The sequence below is a fragment of the Brachycentrus maculatus genome, unplaced genomic scaffold, assembly GCF_059751285.1.
Source record: "Brachycentrus maculatus isolate JH-2025_06_01 unplaced genomic scaffold, ASM5975128v1 h1tg000548l, whole genome shotgun sequence".
Classification (NCBI taxonomy): Eukaryota; Metazoa; Arthropoda; class Insecta; order Trichoptera; family Brachycentridae; genus Brachycentrus; species Brachycentrus maculatus.
In genome coordinates, this window is record NW_028281292.1 from 55,239 (window position 1) to 71,509 (window position 16,271).

Here is a 16,271-nt window from a genome sequence, read left to right on the forward strand (position 1 = left end):
CAGATGGCGCACTATTTGGGAAAGAAGAAATCTGTAAAGTGTTGCTATATATGTATAGTTATGTTATTTTTCTAGTGATATACATACCTACCTATGTACCTAACGTTAAATTTTCTAAACCTTTTTGCCAAGTAGTCCAGGCGAAGAAAGCATATTTACGTTAAACTTCAGAATAAATTAAAAAACTTAAATGTTTGGGAAGAGTATTTTTTTACGACGACCCTAAAAGTGATCCGTCAAAAGTTCCTACACTTTAAAAACACGACAAGGTGTAACACCTAGAGGAGGAGAGCGGACACCCAGGCGGGGAGGATTTTTAAAGGGTCACTTCAAATGTTTTCAGTAACATTTATGCAAAAAATTAAAACTTTAATTTTTTGGATGGTGCTGATTCGCCTGGAGTAAAGGAGCGTTAAATGTACATTCGTTCTTAAAGAAAGAATCCTATTTTTCTTGTTGTATATTATTTAGTTTTTAAAAAACAGCTCATAATTGTAAATTCCTTTCAGCTCTTTGAACGAACAATATTTATTGTTTTATTTGGGAATCGTTTTTACTAGAATCACGAACTATTTACCTAGATGCATTGCTTTTTTCTAGCTGATGATAACCTCTCTCCCATTCAGCCCTAGTTTTCAGTGTCCCGTATCAACAAAAATGTTAAAATACAACAAACCTATGTAATGCTTTTGTATTTGTATTTGGTAGGTAAAGATTAAATAAAGCTTATGGTGTTTTAGTAGTCTATGCTATCATAAAATCATAGAAAAGGATAGAAGCGCAAGAAAAAACATATATTATAATTTAGTTTTGACGTTTTGTCGTGTTTTGCGATATTTTTATTTGTTATTCTTATTTTACATTATTTATGAATTATTTTAAACTCATCTATTGAGTTTTTATTTTTTTCAACCGTCACAATGTTTTTAATCCTAGTTGTTCTTCAAAATTGAGTAGAATGAGAGTATATTCTGGACGTGAAAGTTACCTTGAAAATACACTTGCGATCATATTAAACAATTGTTACTCGTTTAACATAATTCGGGCGTAAGCTTATTGAATGCCGTGCAAACATTTCCAAGGTGTCGTGATCGGTGCGATTGCGGCAAACATTTTTTATACATCTCAGGTAGATATTACGCATTTCATTAGTTCGTATTCTCGTCTCAGGAGTTTCTCTTTATTGAATTATTTGCATTTAAAAATAAAATAAATGCGATCAATCAATTGCACAATTTGTGCAATCTTACGAATTGTTATTTTATGCTGTTTGTACATTTTACAGTTTAAAAGAAGACACTAGTTTACATAAGATGGCTGAAGACTACTCAGACACAGAATGGCTCTCGGATTTGCTGAGGGACGTTCAACTTGAGCAGTTTTATTTAAGGATTCGTGATGAGTTGCAGGTTTGTTGCGTAATTTGATTTGAGTGTACATGGGTGCAGTCAGAAAATTAAATTGCCGAAGTTAAGTGGATATTTGTTTCTTAAATATATATATTCCGCTACCGTTCTGGAGGTCCCGGGTTCGATTCCCAGGGGGGAGGGCAGTCAAATAAATATAAGTGATTTTTTCACATTAATATTTATTCAATATTACCCTTGGCTGGTACCTGCAGCGGAGGGCTGATCACCTTTCCTTCATGTCTTCTGTCAACGATCAAGATAACACTGCGTTTATATGATGCAGTGCCCTATGCACCGTTGGGGTGCGGATAAGGGTTTGAAGTTGAAGGAAATATATATTTCTTATACTCTGTTTAAGGAGGAAATTCAGCACGAAACTGGCAGTAGTTTGATAATGCCCTAACAATGCGAAACAATTGTCATGAATTTTGTTTTTGTATTAAAAAAATAAAATATAGTACTATTAGTAGACCCTAAAAAATCAGTGTTTGATTGTGTTATTTAAAATATAATATACATTATCTCTGATGTTTCTCTGTTTCTTCTGGAACACTGTGTAATACAAGATCCACCTCCATTGTGTAGTGATTAGTGTATGGATATCACGCGTGAGGTCATAGATAAATTCTCCTTATTAATGCATTCATATAATCAATGAATAAGCTAACATTGTTGCTGAATTATTATGACTCGATGCTTTATTCACCATTGAGTGCGAATAGGAGTTAAAAAAAAGAAGCACCGAATAATACGAATACCTTTACTTACTTCAGCCTTCTTCTTGTGTCCAGTATTAATTTTATTTATTTATTTATTTATTTCATAATACAAAGTTACATTCAAATATATAGGGTCCGCCATCTAAAGTTTTTTTTTTCAACTAGTGCTTATTTCGTGAATGGTAACACTTAGCTCATGTCTGATTTGACAGATAATTAGTTTTATCCTTCCGCTGAGCGAATATGGTTGTGTATACGCTTGAACAACGCTGGGAAATATTGCGACATTCGACTTACAGAAGATGCCGATTTTGCCAAAAAAATCATCTTTTCGGATGAAGCTCATTTTGATCTTGGCGGGTATGTAAACAAGCAAAATTGTCGTATTTGGGGCACAGAAAACCCGCACGCATACATTGAAAAGCCGGTACACCCAAAACGAGTCACTGTTTGGTGCGGATTTTGGTCCAGAGGCATAATTGGGCCATTTTTCTTTGAAAATGAGCAAGGAGTGGCCGTTAGTCAATGGCGATCGTTATCGGGCCATGTTGAACGGATTTTTGTTCACAAAAATTGAAGAGGAGGATATTGGCAACATTTGGTTTCAACAGGACGGCGCTACGTGCCACACAGCCGAAGCTACACTCGATGTTTTGCGCCCCATTTTCAAAAAAAAAATGTTATTTGGCGGACCCTTTACATATTTATTTCATGTATACATTTACTATATGTATTACGGCTCTTTAGGCATGGCCTGTGTTGAGCCGAATACTAACATGTTAATACAATTTTAATTTTAATTTTTAATTTTTTATTTTTTAATAATATATGTTTTATTTTATTTTTTATTATTAGTTTATATACATAACATACAGGAGATACAATAATAATTAAATTAGAGCTCTATACATTTAAATCTTTAAAAAAATATATAAAAAAAACTATTATATCTTTTATTATATAACATTAAACCACGAGTGTAAGTCCCTTTCCAAGCACAAGAGCACAGACTCTTTTATGGAGAGGCACAGCGAATCGAAATATAAAAGTTCTCCATATGTATAAATGATTAAAATGTTATTATGTTATAAATAAAAATGAATAAAAAATAAATAAAAAAAAATAAAAAATAAAATTTACAGTATAAAGGTTTTTCAATATAATAATTACACCTGGACTTTAATTAATTCACTTTCTACCTTGTCCCTTCTAATGCGAAGCAACCATCGACGGACACTGTTCTTAAAGACCTGATCACTCCTGGAAATCTTAATGGTTTCAGGCAGCAAATCAAATATCTTTGGCGCAAGGAATGAAAAAATTGATCGAAGGCCTCCCTCTTGAACTTCCACAGTTCTCTGTTGGACGCGACTCTCTTCCAGTGCAGGCCCGCCAGTTTTTTAATGTCATCGCACCATCTTGTCTGGGGCCTACCCACGCTTCTGTGTCCTGTTCTAGGCCTCCAGTCAAGCCCCTTTTTGTCCATCTATCCTCAGACATAAGTGCCACATGACCTGCCCAGCTCCACTTTTGTTCTGCGATTCTTTGAGCCATATCTGTTACCTTAGTGTGTTTCCTTATCATCCAAACATTCGTTTTTCAGTCCCTAAGGAAAATGTTTTGCATCCTTCTTTCTATTGCTCTTTGTGTTACCCGGAGCTTATAGATGATTTGATTTGTTAGGGCAAATGCTTTGAATCCATATGTCGGTAGTGTAAAGGCAAAGGGTCTGTCTCAGACCAAATTTTACAAGAGAGCAATAACAAACTTGTGAAATTAAATAACTCATTTGTTGTATGTATTTTTATATGTAAATATCTTAATAAAACTAAATAAGTATTGCAACTACAGCTTTATCCTTTTGCCAGATTATGAAATACACTATTTTAGACATTTTGTGGAACAAACTTAGAAAATGAAAAATTTGACAGATATACCCCTTTGCCATTATACTACCGATGTGAGCACTGGAAGTACACATGCATCGAATGTTTTCCTCTTCAGATGGATGGGAATACTAAGAATAACTTTCATGAATGCCTTCAGGTTTCTCGGTTGGCACACTTTGACTATGTGCATCCGGATGACTTGGAAAAGATTGGTCTCAGCAAACCGGGGATCCGAAGGCTGATGGACACCGTTAAGAAGAAAAAGATGAGCCAGTGGAAGAAGAATATACTGAGCAAGTTGATTGGCGGCGGCAAACAGAGCGCTAGCAGCAGTTCCAATGTCCCCAGCAAACCCCCTCCCGCTTCTAACTCGGGAAATGTCCTAACCTGTCTCATCATGGAGAAAGATATTGCGTGAGTCTAATTTATGTCTAAAGAAAAAAATGTCCACCTCCGTAGTGTAGTAATTAGCGGATCTAGCTACCATACTGGAGGACTCGGGTTCGATTCCCAGGGGAGTAAAAATAAATATGGGTGGTTTTCACTTTTTATTTACTTAATATTACCCTGCACTGGTACCTGAAGAGCAGGGCTGATTACCTTGCCTTTGTGCAATTAACAATCAAGATAACACTGCGTCAATATGATGTAGTGCCCTATGCACCATTGGGTGCATATAAGGGTGAGAGGAAGATTTTTTTTAAAGCAAAAAAATAAAATATGTAATAACATTTATTTGCCAATATTGCAAGAACACGTCTCTCATTTTTGTCGTTAAAAGCAATCTTTCCATTTCTTGCAATATCTTGTATCATTGCCACTTTTTAAAAATGAATATAAAACTGTATTTTCAGCAAAAATATGTGTTGTGTTAAAAAAAAAGTTATTAAACAATGTGTCAGTGATATCAAGCTATGCTAAAAAATAGAATAATTGTTACTAGGGAAAATAATTTAGATAATGTGTAATTCACAACATTTAATAGTTTCAAATATGGCACTTGGGAATTACTATCTTCATTTGGTTGCAATACCTAGTTGTTCATTAACACATTGTTGTCGGGCAGCGTTTTCATCAACCCCGACCCTAATTAATATACTAATTAGGGTCGTATACTAGTCACAAGTAACTGCAAACCCGATTCTAAATTTTTAAAACGCTTATAAGTGTCTCCCGCTCTCTATCACCAGTATGTAAAAGACGCTTTTAACCTTTTCCCGCAAACAATGTGTTAAAATTAAAAATATTGTTATTTATTTCCATGACTTTGTTAGGTGGGGAAGACAATGGTATAGAATGGAACCATCCAGACTCCCCCACATTGCAATACACGGGTAACCCCAAGGTAGACGACTCCTGGGCAGACCACCAAAGAGATGGATTGAGAGCTGAGAATCAACATCGTAGGAGGCTAATCCCTCTTAACTTGTTAACCAAGCGGTCCGCTGTCCAATTACGCAACTTGTAACGGGCGCGAATACTGATTCACTCCGTGTCTTAAATTCATGTCGAGACATGTATGGATGATTAATACCTTTGTTGTTCGAAAAATATACGTGTATATATATATTATATAATAAACATATATTTCAAGGACGTATTCATATGTCCTTCCCGTACCTGATATTGTTTGCGTTGGACGTATTTATGCGTCCCGCCTGGTGAACAGGTTAAAAACAGGCCACTAGACCTACACCAAGGATTAGAAGTATTAATTTATTTTATTGTGTATATTTTTCAGGCTTGGGGACAAGTTAGGAGACGGTTCCTTCGGTGTCGTCCGACGTGGCGAATGGAAAAGAAGTCCGGAATCTCCCGCATTATCTGTAGCGGTAAAGGTTCTCAAAGCTGACGCCCTCACGCAGCCCGGCGTATTTGACGACTTTGTGCGGGAGGTGCAGGCGATGCATTGCCTCGACCACCCGCACCTGATCCGCCTGCACGGAGTCGTGTTCCAGCCCCTGATGATGGTGTGTGAACTGGCACCGAAGGGAGCTCTCATCGACTGGCTCCGAGCCCAGAACGGAAGGGTTTCCCTCCACCTGATCAGCCGCTGGGCGGTGCAGGTTGCGCAGGGGATGGCGTATCTGGAACAGAAGAGGTTCCTACACCGAGACCTCGCTTGCCGCAACGTCCTTCTTTCTACATTAGATATGGTATGTTAATACAAAAAAATCTTGTTTAAGCAGAGTGAGCTAAATAAATACTTAGCCATACTTCCAAACGTATAAAAAATCATACCCACATTTCGAGACCGTTGCATATATATAGGTTTCAAGAATTTATAGAATATGGATGTTCAATAATGGGCAGAATGGTAAACATAACACAAGTGCATAAGTGATCGCTCAAGTCAGCCAAATAGTAGGTCGTAATCCCTGGGATGCTCAGACTTCCATCTTCTTTCATATAAAGAGGGATGATAGATGTTTTATATCAAGTTGAGACACCTTTAAAAAAACATCTTGTTATCGAGTTTTGATTAAGTTATTTGAAAATTTATCCGTATTTCCACTGTGTATTCTTCAAAAGGTGGTTAAAAAAGCCACTAAAAAAAGTCAAATACTGTATATTTTGTAGCGAATTCTTTAATACATTTTGAGAAAGAGTTTCATTGTTAAATCATAAATCATTTTTATTATATTCTACAAACTCGCTTTTATTTCCTAAAACATGTTTTTAAGGATTCACATTACCTCAACAAATAATATTATTTTCTTTTTCAAATTTATATACAAACATATGTACAAATTTAAACTTCAGGTTAAGATTGGAGACTTCGGTTTGATGAGAGTGTTGCCAGACTCTGATGACTGCTACGTGATGACCGAACATAAGAAAGTCCCCTTTCCCTGGTGCGCCCCGGAGTCACTCCGCTCCCGCCAGTTCTCTCACGCATCCGACGTGTGGATGTACGCTGTGACACTCTGGGAAATGCTGACCTTCGGGGAGGATCCTTGGATGGGTACCTACCTTTCATCTTAATCTATTTTATTATTCTTTTGATCTAGAGAAATTACTTTCTGAGCTTTTTAAAAGTTAATATTTTTGTGATTGTTAATTGTCTATGAAGTTTTTTGTTGAAACTTACAATACAATGGTCCCTTTCTTTGTTTTTTTTTGTTGTTGAAAAAAAGATTTTTTTTACCACAATGGTGGCGTCATCTGATGAACATAACAGTAATATTGACAGTTGTCGTCATTTAGCATTAAAAATTTTTTTTATCGCATTGTTGTCGAATAGATTTTAGATTTTTTCATAGCTTCAAAAGCATTATGAAATAATACATATTAGAAATGTGTGCTTTCTATTTTATATATTTTCCATTTAACCAGATTAAATAAACAGCAAATTGTGGTTGATACTTATGTATGGTAAAGCGTACTGCTAGTTGATGGTAAAAATTACCTACAGTACCAAATATTTGGATTTGATTTTTTGTTTTAAATATATTCTTTCCTTCTCCATCTCATTCCTCATTCCTCATTATTGAGGGTTGTGACCCTTGTGGAAGTAATGACTCTTCTCCAGTTATCCTTTGATATACGCTGCGCGTAGCGCTCCAACCACCAAGGTGCCTGCTGCTGACTTAACTTGATCGGTCCAGGGATTAAATATAAAAAATTATATTGTTGAAACAATATTAAGAAATTTCATTATAATAATTTGGCAAATAATACTGTAAGTACTATTTTTATTTAAGACATCAATCGTGAATATTTTTCCCGTCAGGTCTAAATGGGTCTGCCATCCTGAGACTGATTCTCCGAGAGAACCAGCGTCTTGCAGTACCAGACGCGTGTCCCCCGGACATGTACCTTCTGATGATGCAGTGTTGGGACCTCACACCCCGGGAGCGGCCTTCCTTCGCGGCAATCCTGCAATACCTCACCAATAATCGCCTGGTCTCCGTTACGGCTAATCAAAAGTAATCAAATTGATATCAAAAATTTTGTCATGAAAGGTATAAAAATATTCATGATCTTGAAATGATGATTTTGCATTGGCATAACTAATTACATACAGAATGAGCTATGCAAATTTCAAAGCTCATTGTTTGAAAGTGAGTTTTTGCTATGTCAGACAAACGGATTCTTCTTTATGTTCCTATTTTAATGCTATGCTTGTTTATTGATATATTTACATGTATACCTTTCAGCTATTCCGAAGAGGGGAAGTTGTCGGCGGAAGCCGGTGACTGCATCATCATTATCGATGGCCGATCTGAACTCTACTGGTGGAAGGGTCAAAATCAACGAACATTTGATATTGGATTATTCCCAAAGTAAGTATATTTTAGACATAACGAAAATATAAGAGATAAAAAGAGTGCAAAAGAGACCAGTAAATTCTTTGAAAATTGTAATTTAAGATTACTTATGGTGAAATTTAACCTACCTAGTGTTGTGGTTAGCGCATTTGGCTACCAAGATCATGTCCTGGGTTCGATTCCCCAGGGGGACGACAATAAATATAAGTATTTTTTTTACTCTTATATTTATGTAATATTACCCTGGACTAGTATCTGAAGCGCAGGATTGATCACCTTGCCTTAAGTTATGTTAAGTTGATCAACGATCAACTTAACATTGCATCAATTTGATGCAGTGTTTTTTCACCATTGGGTGCGGATAAGGGTCAGTAGTAGTAGTAGTATTGAAATGGATGAGCAAACAATAAATTTTTTATAAATATTTTATATCAACCTGTGAAAATATGAGCATACCTACCCTCGTGCAAATAGCTTTCCCTTTAAATTATGCAAAATACTACCGACAATTGATAAAGCCTTTGTTTTAGATCGATAGTGGATTCTGGAAGGAAGCACCAGCAAGACATCAGTCGTCCCGTGAAGAATTCTCTAGTTCACACCGGCCACGGATCAGCATTCGGAAAGTCCTGGGGTAATCCTGGATTTTTGGAAGAAACTTATCTTAAAGATCCCTCTCTAGTTCCCAAAAATGATGGTATGTCACGCCTCTTTCCAATGGTCAATTTTACACTTTACGGGTATTTTTTTTTTTTAAAACCGATATTTTAATTGCAAGTACGTTGTTAATGTTTATTTTACTGATAGAGCATTCATGCCATCAAAAAGGGATAAGTTAAAAAAATATGTATATAAATTTTATGAACTAATTTTCATTAACTTTTTAATAAAACTAATTGCAGGAAAAGCTTGTTAATTTGAACAATGATTTTCGAATTCGGACATAATTTATTAAAAAAATATTACATAATTTTCTCCCTCCCACAAAAAAATTAAAATATGAAATAGAAAAAAAAATATTTCATTATCCAATATTCAAAATAAAATAAGCAAATCAATGAAAATATTGTTTTTTTTTCAATTTGTTAATTTGAAATTCTAAACATTATTCCTTTTAATTTAGAATTGACAAGCTTTTACTGTTAACGCTAGGACGATACTTTGATTTGAATAGTTAGTGCTAATTGATAACTAATGTCTTCACTCCTATGCCATTGCTAAGCTGACTAATTGGTTATGTGTTAGTTACAAAAGTAAGTGAATTCAAGTATTGTCCTGGTATTTAATTTATGATTAGTTTCCGCTGAGAAATTTCACTAACTAATTAGACTTTTATACAAACTTACTCCATAATTTAAATTGCACCATTCCTTACTATTATTTGCACCGTTTTTTCATATAAAAAATTGTCAACAGAATTCATTAACAGCATCGAATGATGTCATATTTTTACGGAAGTGTCTTTTATTGTGTTATGTAACTGTTTGAACAACTGTTTTATTTTCACTATTTCTTTATACTCTTCTTTATGAAATCATACATTATTCTATTTGGTTTTAACATCACAAAAATATTCGCACAGTCTTAACATTGTGATTAAATTTTTTAAATGAAATTTACCTTTCCTTCATGGTGATATGTATACAATTCGACTCTAATAACGAGAATATTGATACAAAATTTAATAGATACGGGCTCAGAATTTTTGTATTACTTCATAATACAATTACGTATTACATGAAAGTGAAAAATTGGGGATAGAATAACCTATATGCAAACGTTTCTAGTATGTGCATGCGTGCCGTGCTTTGCGTACATGCGGCTTGATAATATTTCCGCCAATCTCCTTTTAGTAGCGCACAAGTCGTCCTTTGGGGTGGTCGTGCCACTATGCCAGCTATGGCGGCTACTTGCGTTGTATTTTTTTCACATTTTCAGATAATTACCAGAGCTAAAATTACAAAACTGTTACATTTCAACATCAACTATGGTCAATAAAATCAACATTTAAGAATAATCACATTTTTCGTCTTGAAATCACAAATTTTCATACGGTGTACAAAATACATATCACCATTGGAAGATTTTAGCACCGTAAGGGAAGGATTAACAAGTTACCAAATGTAAATGTTTAATTAATTTTTTGTCTCTTTTATAATCTATCCAGGGTCGTGTCCCTCCAGTCCGTCTTCCAGGAACCTGCGACCTTCGGGGAGCTTGAAGAAGAAATCTCCGGAGGCGGTGCAGCCGCAGTCGCTGAGGCGAGGCAACTCGGGAAGCAAGCAGTTTAATTATAACAAGCTGACCAACGACAACACCCTCAGTCCTACTCACACGGCTCTCGGTAGCCAAAATTCCAGACAATCTCACAGGAAAAATAAACCTGACCGACCGCCTCAGCCTAAGATTACGCATAATGGTAATTGACTTATTACTACATGCCCGCTGTAAATATATCTTTATATTATCCACTGACACTTCGTGATGGAATTGCATTTTTAATTTATTATTAGATTGTATATAATTTATTATTAGACCGGGTTTCGTCGTTACCGACATCATCAGACTGGTCTGATGATGTCGGTAACGACGAAACCCGGTCGCTGGTCAAATAAAAAAGTGGAAAAGCTAAAAATATTGGTTTTAATCTAATAATAAATTTAAAAAAAATTGTAAATATATCTTACTAATGTGTATGTATTGTGAGCATACTTCAAAAAGTAACCAAGTCAATGCGTGTAATTTTAACATAAGCTCATTTAAATAGTTGAAAACTCCCTTAGTTTTATTTACGTATATCTCAAAATATTTTATGATGTTGCTGTAATATTTTATTTTAAGGTTTGAAATTTATTTTCAACTTCAAAATTGTGTTCCAGCATTTAGTCCAGGCAACTTATTCAGAGGAATTGGTCCATTTTCCAGTATGATCACAATATCTATTCTGTATTTCTCTAACTTCTAACCCAAGGCTAACAATGATGATATATTATTCTTATTGAAATAAAAATCACTAACCAATGATAACCATGATGATTTTTCTCATCCTACAATTGTTGTGGGATGATAAATAAATATAGTTTATTTACAATTTTGCTCATATCCATAATTTAAAAGTTAATATTTACGATAATGATATTTTATTATAGATGAGAAAATGTCACTTAAGCATTTTCGTGAATAAATAATGAAAATTAAGTGTTGAATTTATTGAGCGTTTTATATCATTGGTGAGGAGAGAATTTACATCACAGAATACCAAAAAGAATAGTCATCAGTCACAATGTTTGTAGCACAATTGTATCAATTGCTAAAGAAACAAAAGGTCCTCGATTTATAAACTTTAGAAAAATGCTAAAAATCACTATTTTGACATGCTGAACAAAAAATTTCAACACTGATGATGGTTTCGACACTGATGATCTAATGAAAGCTTCCTTCTTTCTATGAAAGTTTCTCTCGTGTTTACAAACTAACTTTCTACTACTCACTCTTCTCACGCTTGATTCTCAATGCACAACCTCAATTATTTCAAGTTTGATTTATTTGCCTTTCCAGCAAACGAGGGTGTACTCATAGATTTCTCCACAGATGATGACATACTTTCCTCCAGTAACCAATCCCACCATCCCTCCAGTCAGCCCGGACCCGCTCACATCGTGGAGTCCTTACTCGACCAACCCATCGATGTTCCGCAAAATGGTAGAGTAAACTTATTATCAATTACAACAGTATTAAAACAATTATCTAATTCCGAATATGTACGTAATCGTATAATACATTTCCAGGATTTGAATCCCAACAACCAAGTTGGGATGACCCGGTTGAAAGCTCTTACGATTCCTCAGTTAGAAGTGAACCTCCCCCTTACCAACAACCGCCGAGCTACGCAAATACTTCTCACTATCTTCAAAATTTGGATACTTTGGAGCAATCGGTTATGACACCCGCCATTGCTCCCCAATCACAGTACGGAACAAGAAACACGCCCAACTACGCAGTTCAAGAGTTACAAAATTACACAGCTAGCTTATACGGCACTAAAAAATCTGCCAATGAGGAAGATCCATTTGACACATCACATTTAGCGGGGGAAGCCCCCGATTACAGACCAAATATGCTAGAAAACCAACATAAAAACTACGCTTCATCCTCGCAAATGTCCTACGAATCCACACAGCCAACATCTGATTCTGCCTTTGAAAATAATTTTACATCTATTAATGAAACGGCAGTTGTGGCGGAACAAAATGCCGACCAGAATATTGCGGGGAGAATAGAATCGCTCAGGTTAGATCCCTCACCCGTGAAGATAGATAAAAAGTTCATACAAGAGTTAGAAAAAAGTTTAGGGAAGAAGGAAGCCACGGCAAATAGTAATGTGAATCAAGAACAATCTCAGAATGAAAGCGCTATACCTTGCTTACGCCCCCCTCCGCAGTCCAACAAGCTATCTAACAAGTACCAAGCTCTAGAATCTCTGAGGGAAACAGCCGTATTGAGGAGGAATTCCACATTGCAACAAAACAATCACTCTAGTGAATTTCCACAGCAAAATAACGCTTACAGATATAGTACAAATACCCTTCCTAATAATAGCGTAATGAGCGCTAGCTGCAGTAGCTTAATGCAAGACCCATCCAAGTTCTCAAACTCCTTCAACGGAGACACCAAAGAACCTATTAGAAATTGGAAGGAAGAATATCAATACGCAAACAACTCCCAGCCTGTCAACTCGAGCCCAAATACTCTAACAAGATCGACGCATGTTGTAAATAATGAATACTCCGATTACGGCGCGAGCGCTGGCACTTCTCAAGATAATAATATGCGGACCAATCAGGTGCACACCTTTACTATGCTATCCAACAGGCCTCCGTCTATGATTCAAAATAAAACTGCTCTAGGCGAATTTAAATCAAACAGGAACAGCACGCTTCCTAGACAATCATCCGAGTCAGCTTATTACGATAGAACGGTGGATGATATGAGAAGGAATTCAACCGTCTACTCCAGTCAGTCCGTTTATAATGAGATAAACGATCACTATAGTATATACGGCGGTGCGGAACAACAGCCTACGTATGGAACATATCACCTGTACAGTAACGACGCCCCCGCCTATGTGGAGGGCAGTTCAGTCCCGAGAGTTTATGATGAAGTGTTCGAAGGAGTGTATGGATCCACTCTGCACACGGGAGCCGTACTTCGACCACATCGCCCGGCGCCACCTTCTCCTTTAGAACTACTGCAGAATCAAGCGAACCCCCAACCTGTATATCATGAGATAACTGATATGTAAGTAATATATTATATTTCCATTCGAAAGATTATTGATAGAACTGATTTAAAATTTACAACATCAATGTTTATTTGCTAAACAAAAACTTCCATCAAGAACTACCGTCAAAATGTTTATTTCATATATCTCATTGATTTAATTTTTGTATACAACAATACCAAAAAAAATCTAAACCTTGAAAGAAACGTGGTAATCGTTAGGTATTTGTCTCGGATAATGTTAGAAGATACTATTTTTATAAGACTATTATAAAGTAAAATAACATTGCTTACTGACAGATCTCTGACCCCTCTGGTGTATAAGGAACCGTTCCAAATTGACACTGTTGGATAAAGAGAATTATTGGAGAGTAGGGTGGAAATGGTGCCAATGGTTAGGACACCCGGTGTTTGTTATCCGAATTTGTACAAGCATGTGTCGGTTGTACACTGTCAATATATATGTACTTAGAAGAAACATGAGAAAAACTGACAAATACTTAATCTTAAAATGACCAAAAGTATTGAAAAGTTATAAAATCATAAGTTTCCAATACTTTTGATCATTCTTTACAATGTGAATATAAATAAATGTAGAAAGATTTTGTGATCCAGTAAAGAAAGAGGTTTTTTCCGTATGAATTTTTATGGCTCAAAAAATTCATTGTGGTAGGGTAAGAAAACATTCAGAGCTATCTATCACTGGCGTCCGTATCTGTCCCCCTCCCTAGTGTTATGGTCAGCACGTACGGCTACCGTGCTGGAGGTCCCGGGTTCGATTCCCAGGGGGTGTGAAAATAAATATTAGTGATTTTTTCACTCTAATATTTATTCAATATTACCCTGGACTGGTACCTGAAACGGAGGGCTATTCACCTTTCCTTCATGTGTTAACGATCAAGATAACACTGCGTTTATATGATGCAGTGCCCTATGCACCATTGGGGTGCGGATAAGAGCTTCAAGTATGAATGAATGTATACTTAAAAGAATCTTGAGGAAAAACTGACAGATCTTAAAATGATCAAAGTATTGAAAAATTATAAAATCATGTGTTTTCAGTAGTTTTGGTCATTCTTTAGAAAATGAATATGAAAATATGAATATATCGTAGTCATACAGGAGAAAGTGACCAAGTACATTTTTTACAAAAACGTGATCATTGACTATTTGATATATTATAAAAAATCCCAAAGGGTTTAAACTTGGAAGTATAATATATTGACTTGTTAAAAATGACTAACTCCATTATGTTTATATGCTTACCAAGAAAAAGTGACTTAAATGGCCCTCCTGAAAATTTTAGGTTTTGTAGTTGGTCACTTTCTCCTGACGACTACGATATGTAGATAGATTGTCTGACACAGTGAAAAATTAGGTTTTTTCCGCATTAAATTTTATGGCTCAAAACATTCATTGTGGTGAGGTAAGAAAACATCATTTAGGGCTGGCGTCACTGCCGTCTGTCAATTGCAGTCACAAAGTTAATTGGATCTCTATTCCAGCGGTCCCCAGTCCACGCAGCAGCTGGAGAGGAAACTCGGGCTGTCGGGGATATCGGGCGTGCTGCCCGTGAGCGAGGAGTCGGTGCGGAGGCTGCAGAGCCTGGCCGGGGGCGCGGCGGAGGCGGGCCGCGACCAGTGCCTGGCCGCGCTGCAGGCCGCGCAGGGCAGCATACCCCTGGCGCTCAAGAACCTCAAGCTGACGCAACTCATCAAGTGAGTCTAAACTTGGACCGCGTTATCGGAAACCATCTAACCCGCAAATTGGCAAGCCAAGATAATGGGGTTTTATCGCTCGGGAGGAATATCTAATTTAACCCTTTACGGTCCCCCAAAATTAAAAAAAAAATAATCTAGGTAGACAGTTACATTCCAATTGAAAAAAACGAAAAAAAAGTCCAATAACATCCGACATGGGACCTAAGAGCAAAAAATCGATGTCGAATGAGATTCGACATTGGACTAGTTAGGGTTAACATATTCAACCTATAAAGGATTGTGTAAGACTTTTGTGTTTATAACTGCTGATAAAATCAATATGTTCATTCGTCATTTTCTTTTGCAAAATTCGCCTTCCTAAAAACGCTGTTTTCGTAAGTTTGTAATGAATGACGTCACAGAAACGATGGACTTATTATAATATTGGTGACGTTGCTAAATTATTGGCGGCTCTATTTGTTGATGGTCATTTAATACATTTCTTTATTATATTTTCAAAGATTTAAGATTTTTTTACCGTATCCAGGTTGGGAGTCGCTTCGAAGGAGCAGTGTGAGTCAGCTTTACAGTCGGCCAACTGGAATGTGGAGTTAGCCGCCTCTTCTCTCTTAGATAGTCGATAACTGTGATTACTCTAATTATATTATGCAATAATCTAATTATTACCATAGTCAGTCAATACTTCTTATTATTTTAGTTTACCTTTTAAAGCAACGAACTCTTGTATGTATTATTCTACAATACTCAAACTGATCTGTCTTTTGTAAACTTACATTTAAAAATTTGTCTGATTGCATGAAAATATGTTGAAAGATATTCAATTATTTATATTTAAGCTTATGACGGAAGCTATGACTTCTAGTTTATCAATATTTAATAATAGTAAAGCAAATAATTTTATACTCCTTTTTCCTTAGTTTAATAGTAAAATATAGAATAATTACTACTTATAGTCTTGTATATAATCTCAAGTATTAAAGCG

The 16,271-nt window shown here is 36.0% G+C and overlaps 1 protein-coding gene across 4 annotated transcripts; it reads left to right on the plus strand.

Annotated features, from left to right (window-relative positions):
* Positions 1–792: 792 nt before the first annotated feature.
* Positions 793–16,047, plus strand: Ack (activated Cdc42 kinase). 4 transcript variants are annotated; one of them, XM_088273102.1, is made up of 13 exons: positions 793–1,129; positions 1,286–1,409; positions 4,175–4,431; positions 5,759–6,173; positions 6,781–6,982; positions 7,751–7,946; positions 8,178–8,303; positions 8,819–8,985; positions 10,456–10,707; positions 11,847–11,990; positions 12,077–13,586; positions 15,074–15,286; positions 15,816–16,047. In XM_088273102.1, exons 2-13 carry the CDS (start codon positions 1,314–1,316, stop codon positions 15,910–15,912), a joined length of 3,675 nt encoding a protein of 1,224 aa, XP_088129228.1. In that variant the 5' UTR covers positions 793–1,129; positions 1,286–1,313; the 3' UTR covers positions 15,913–16,047. The 4 variants fall into 4 exon arrangements, with proteins under 4 accessions (XP_088129228.1, XP_088129229.1, XP_088129230.1 ...); XM_088273103.1 differs by having other exon boundaries at positions 11,880–11,990; XM_088273104.1 differs by having other exon boundaries at positions 8,819–8,922.
* The last annotated feature ends 224 nt before the right edge of the window (positions 16,048–16,271 follow it).

Excerpts from the sequence above, each read along its gene's own strand:
- Ack (XM_088273102.1), top strand. The coding sequence starts at position 1,314 with ATGGCTGAAGACTACTCAGACACAGAATGGCTCTCGGATTTGCTGAGG. Across the intron at positions 7,947-8,177 it reads TCCGTTACGGCTAATCAAAA|CTATTCCGAAGAGGGGAAGT; the intron begins GTAATCAAATTG and ends TATACCTTTCAG. Across the intron at positions 8,986-10,455 it reads TCTAGTTCCCAAAAATGATG|GGTCGTGTCCCTCCAGTCCG; the intron begins GTATGTCACGCC and ends TAATCTATCCAG.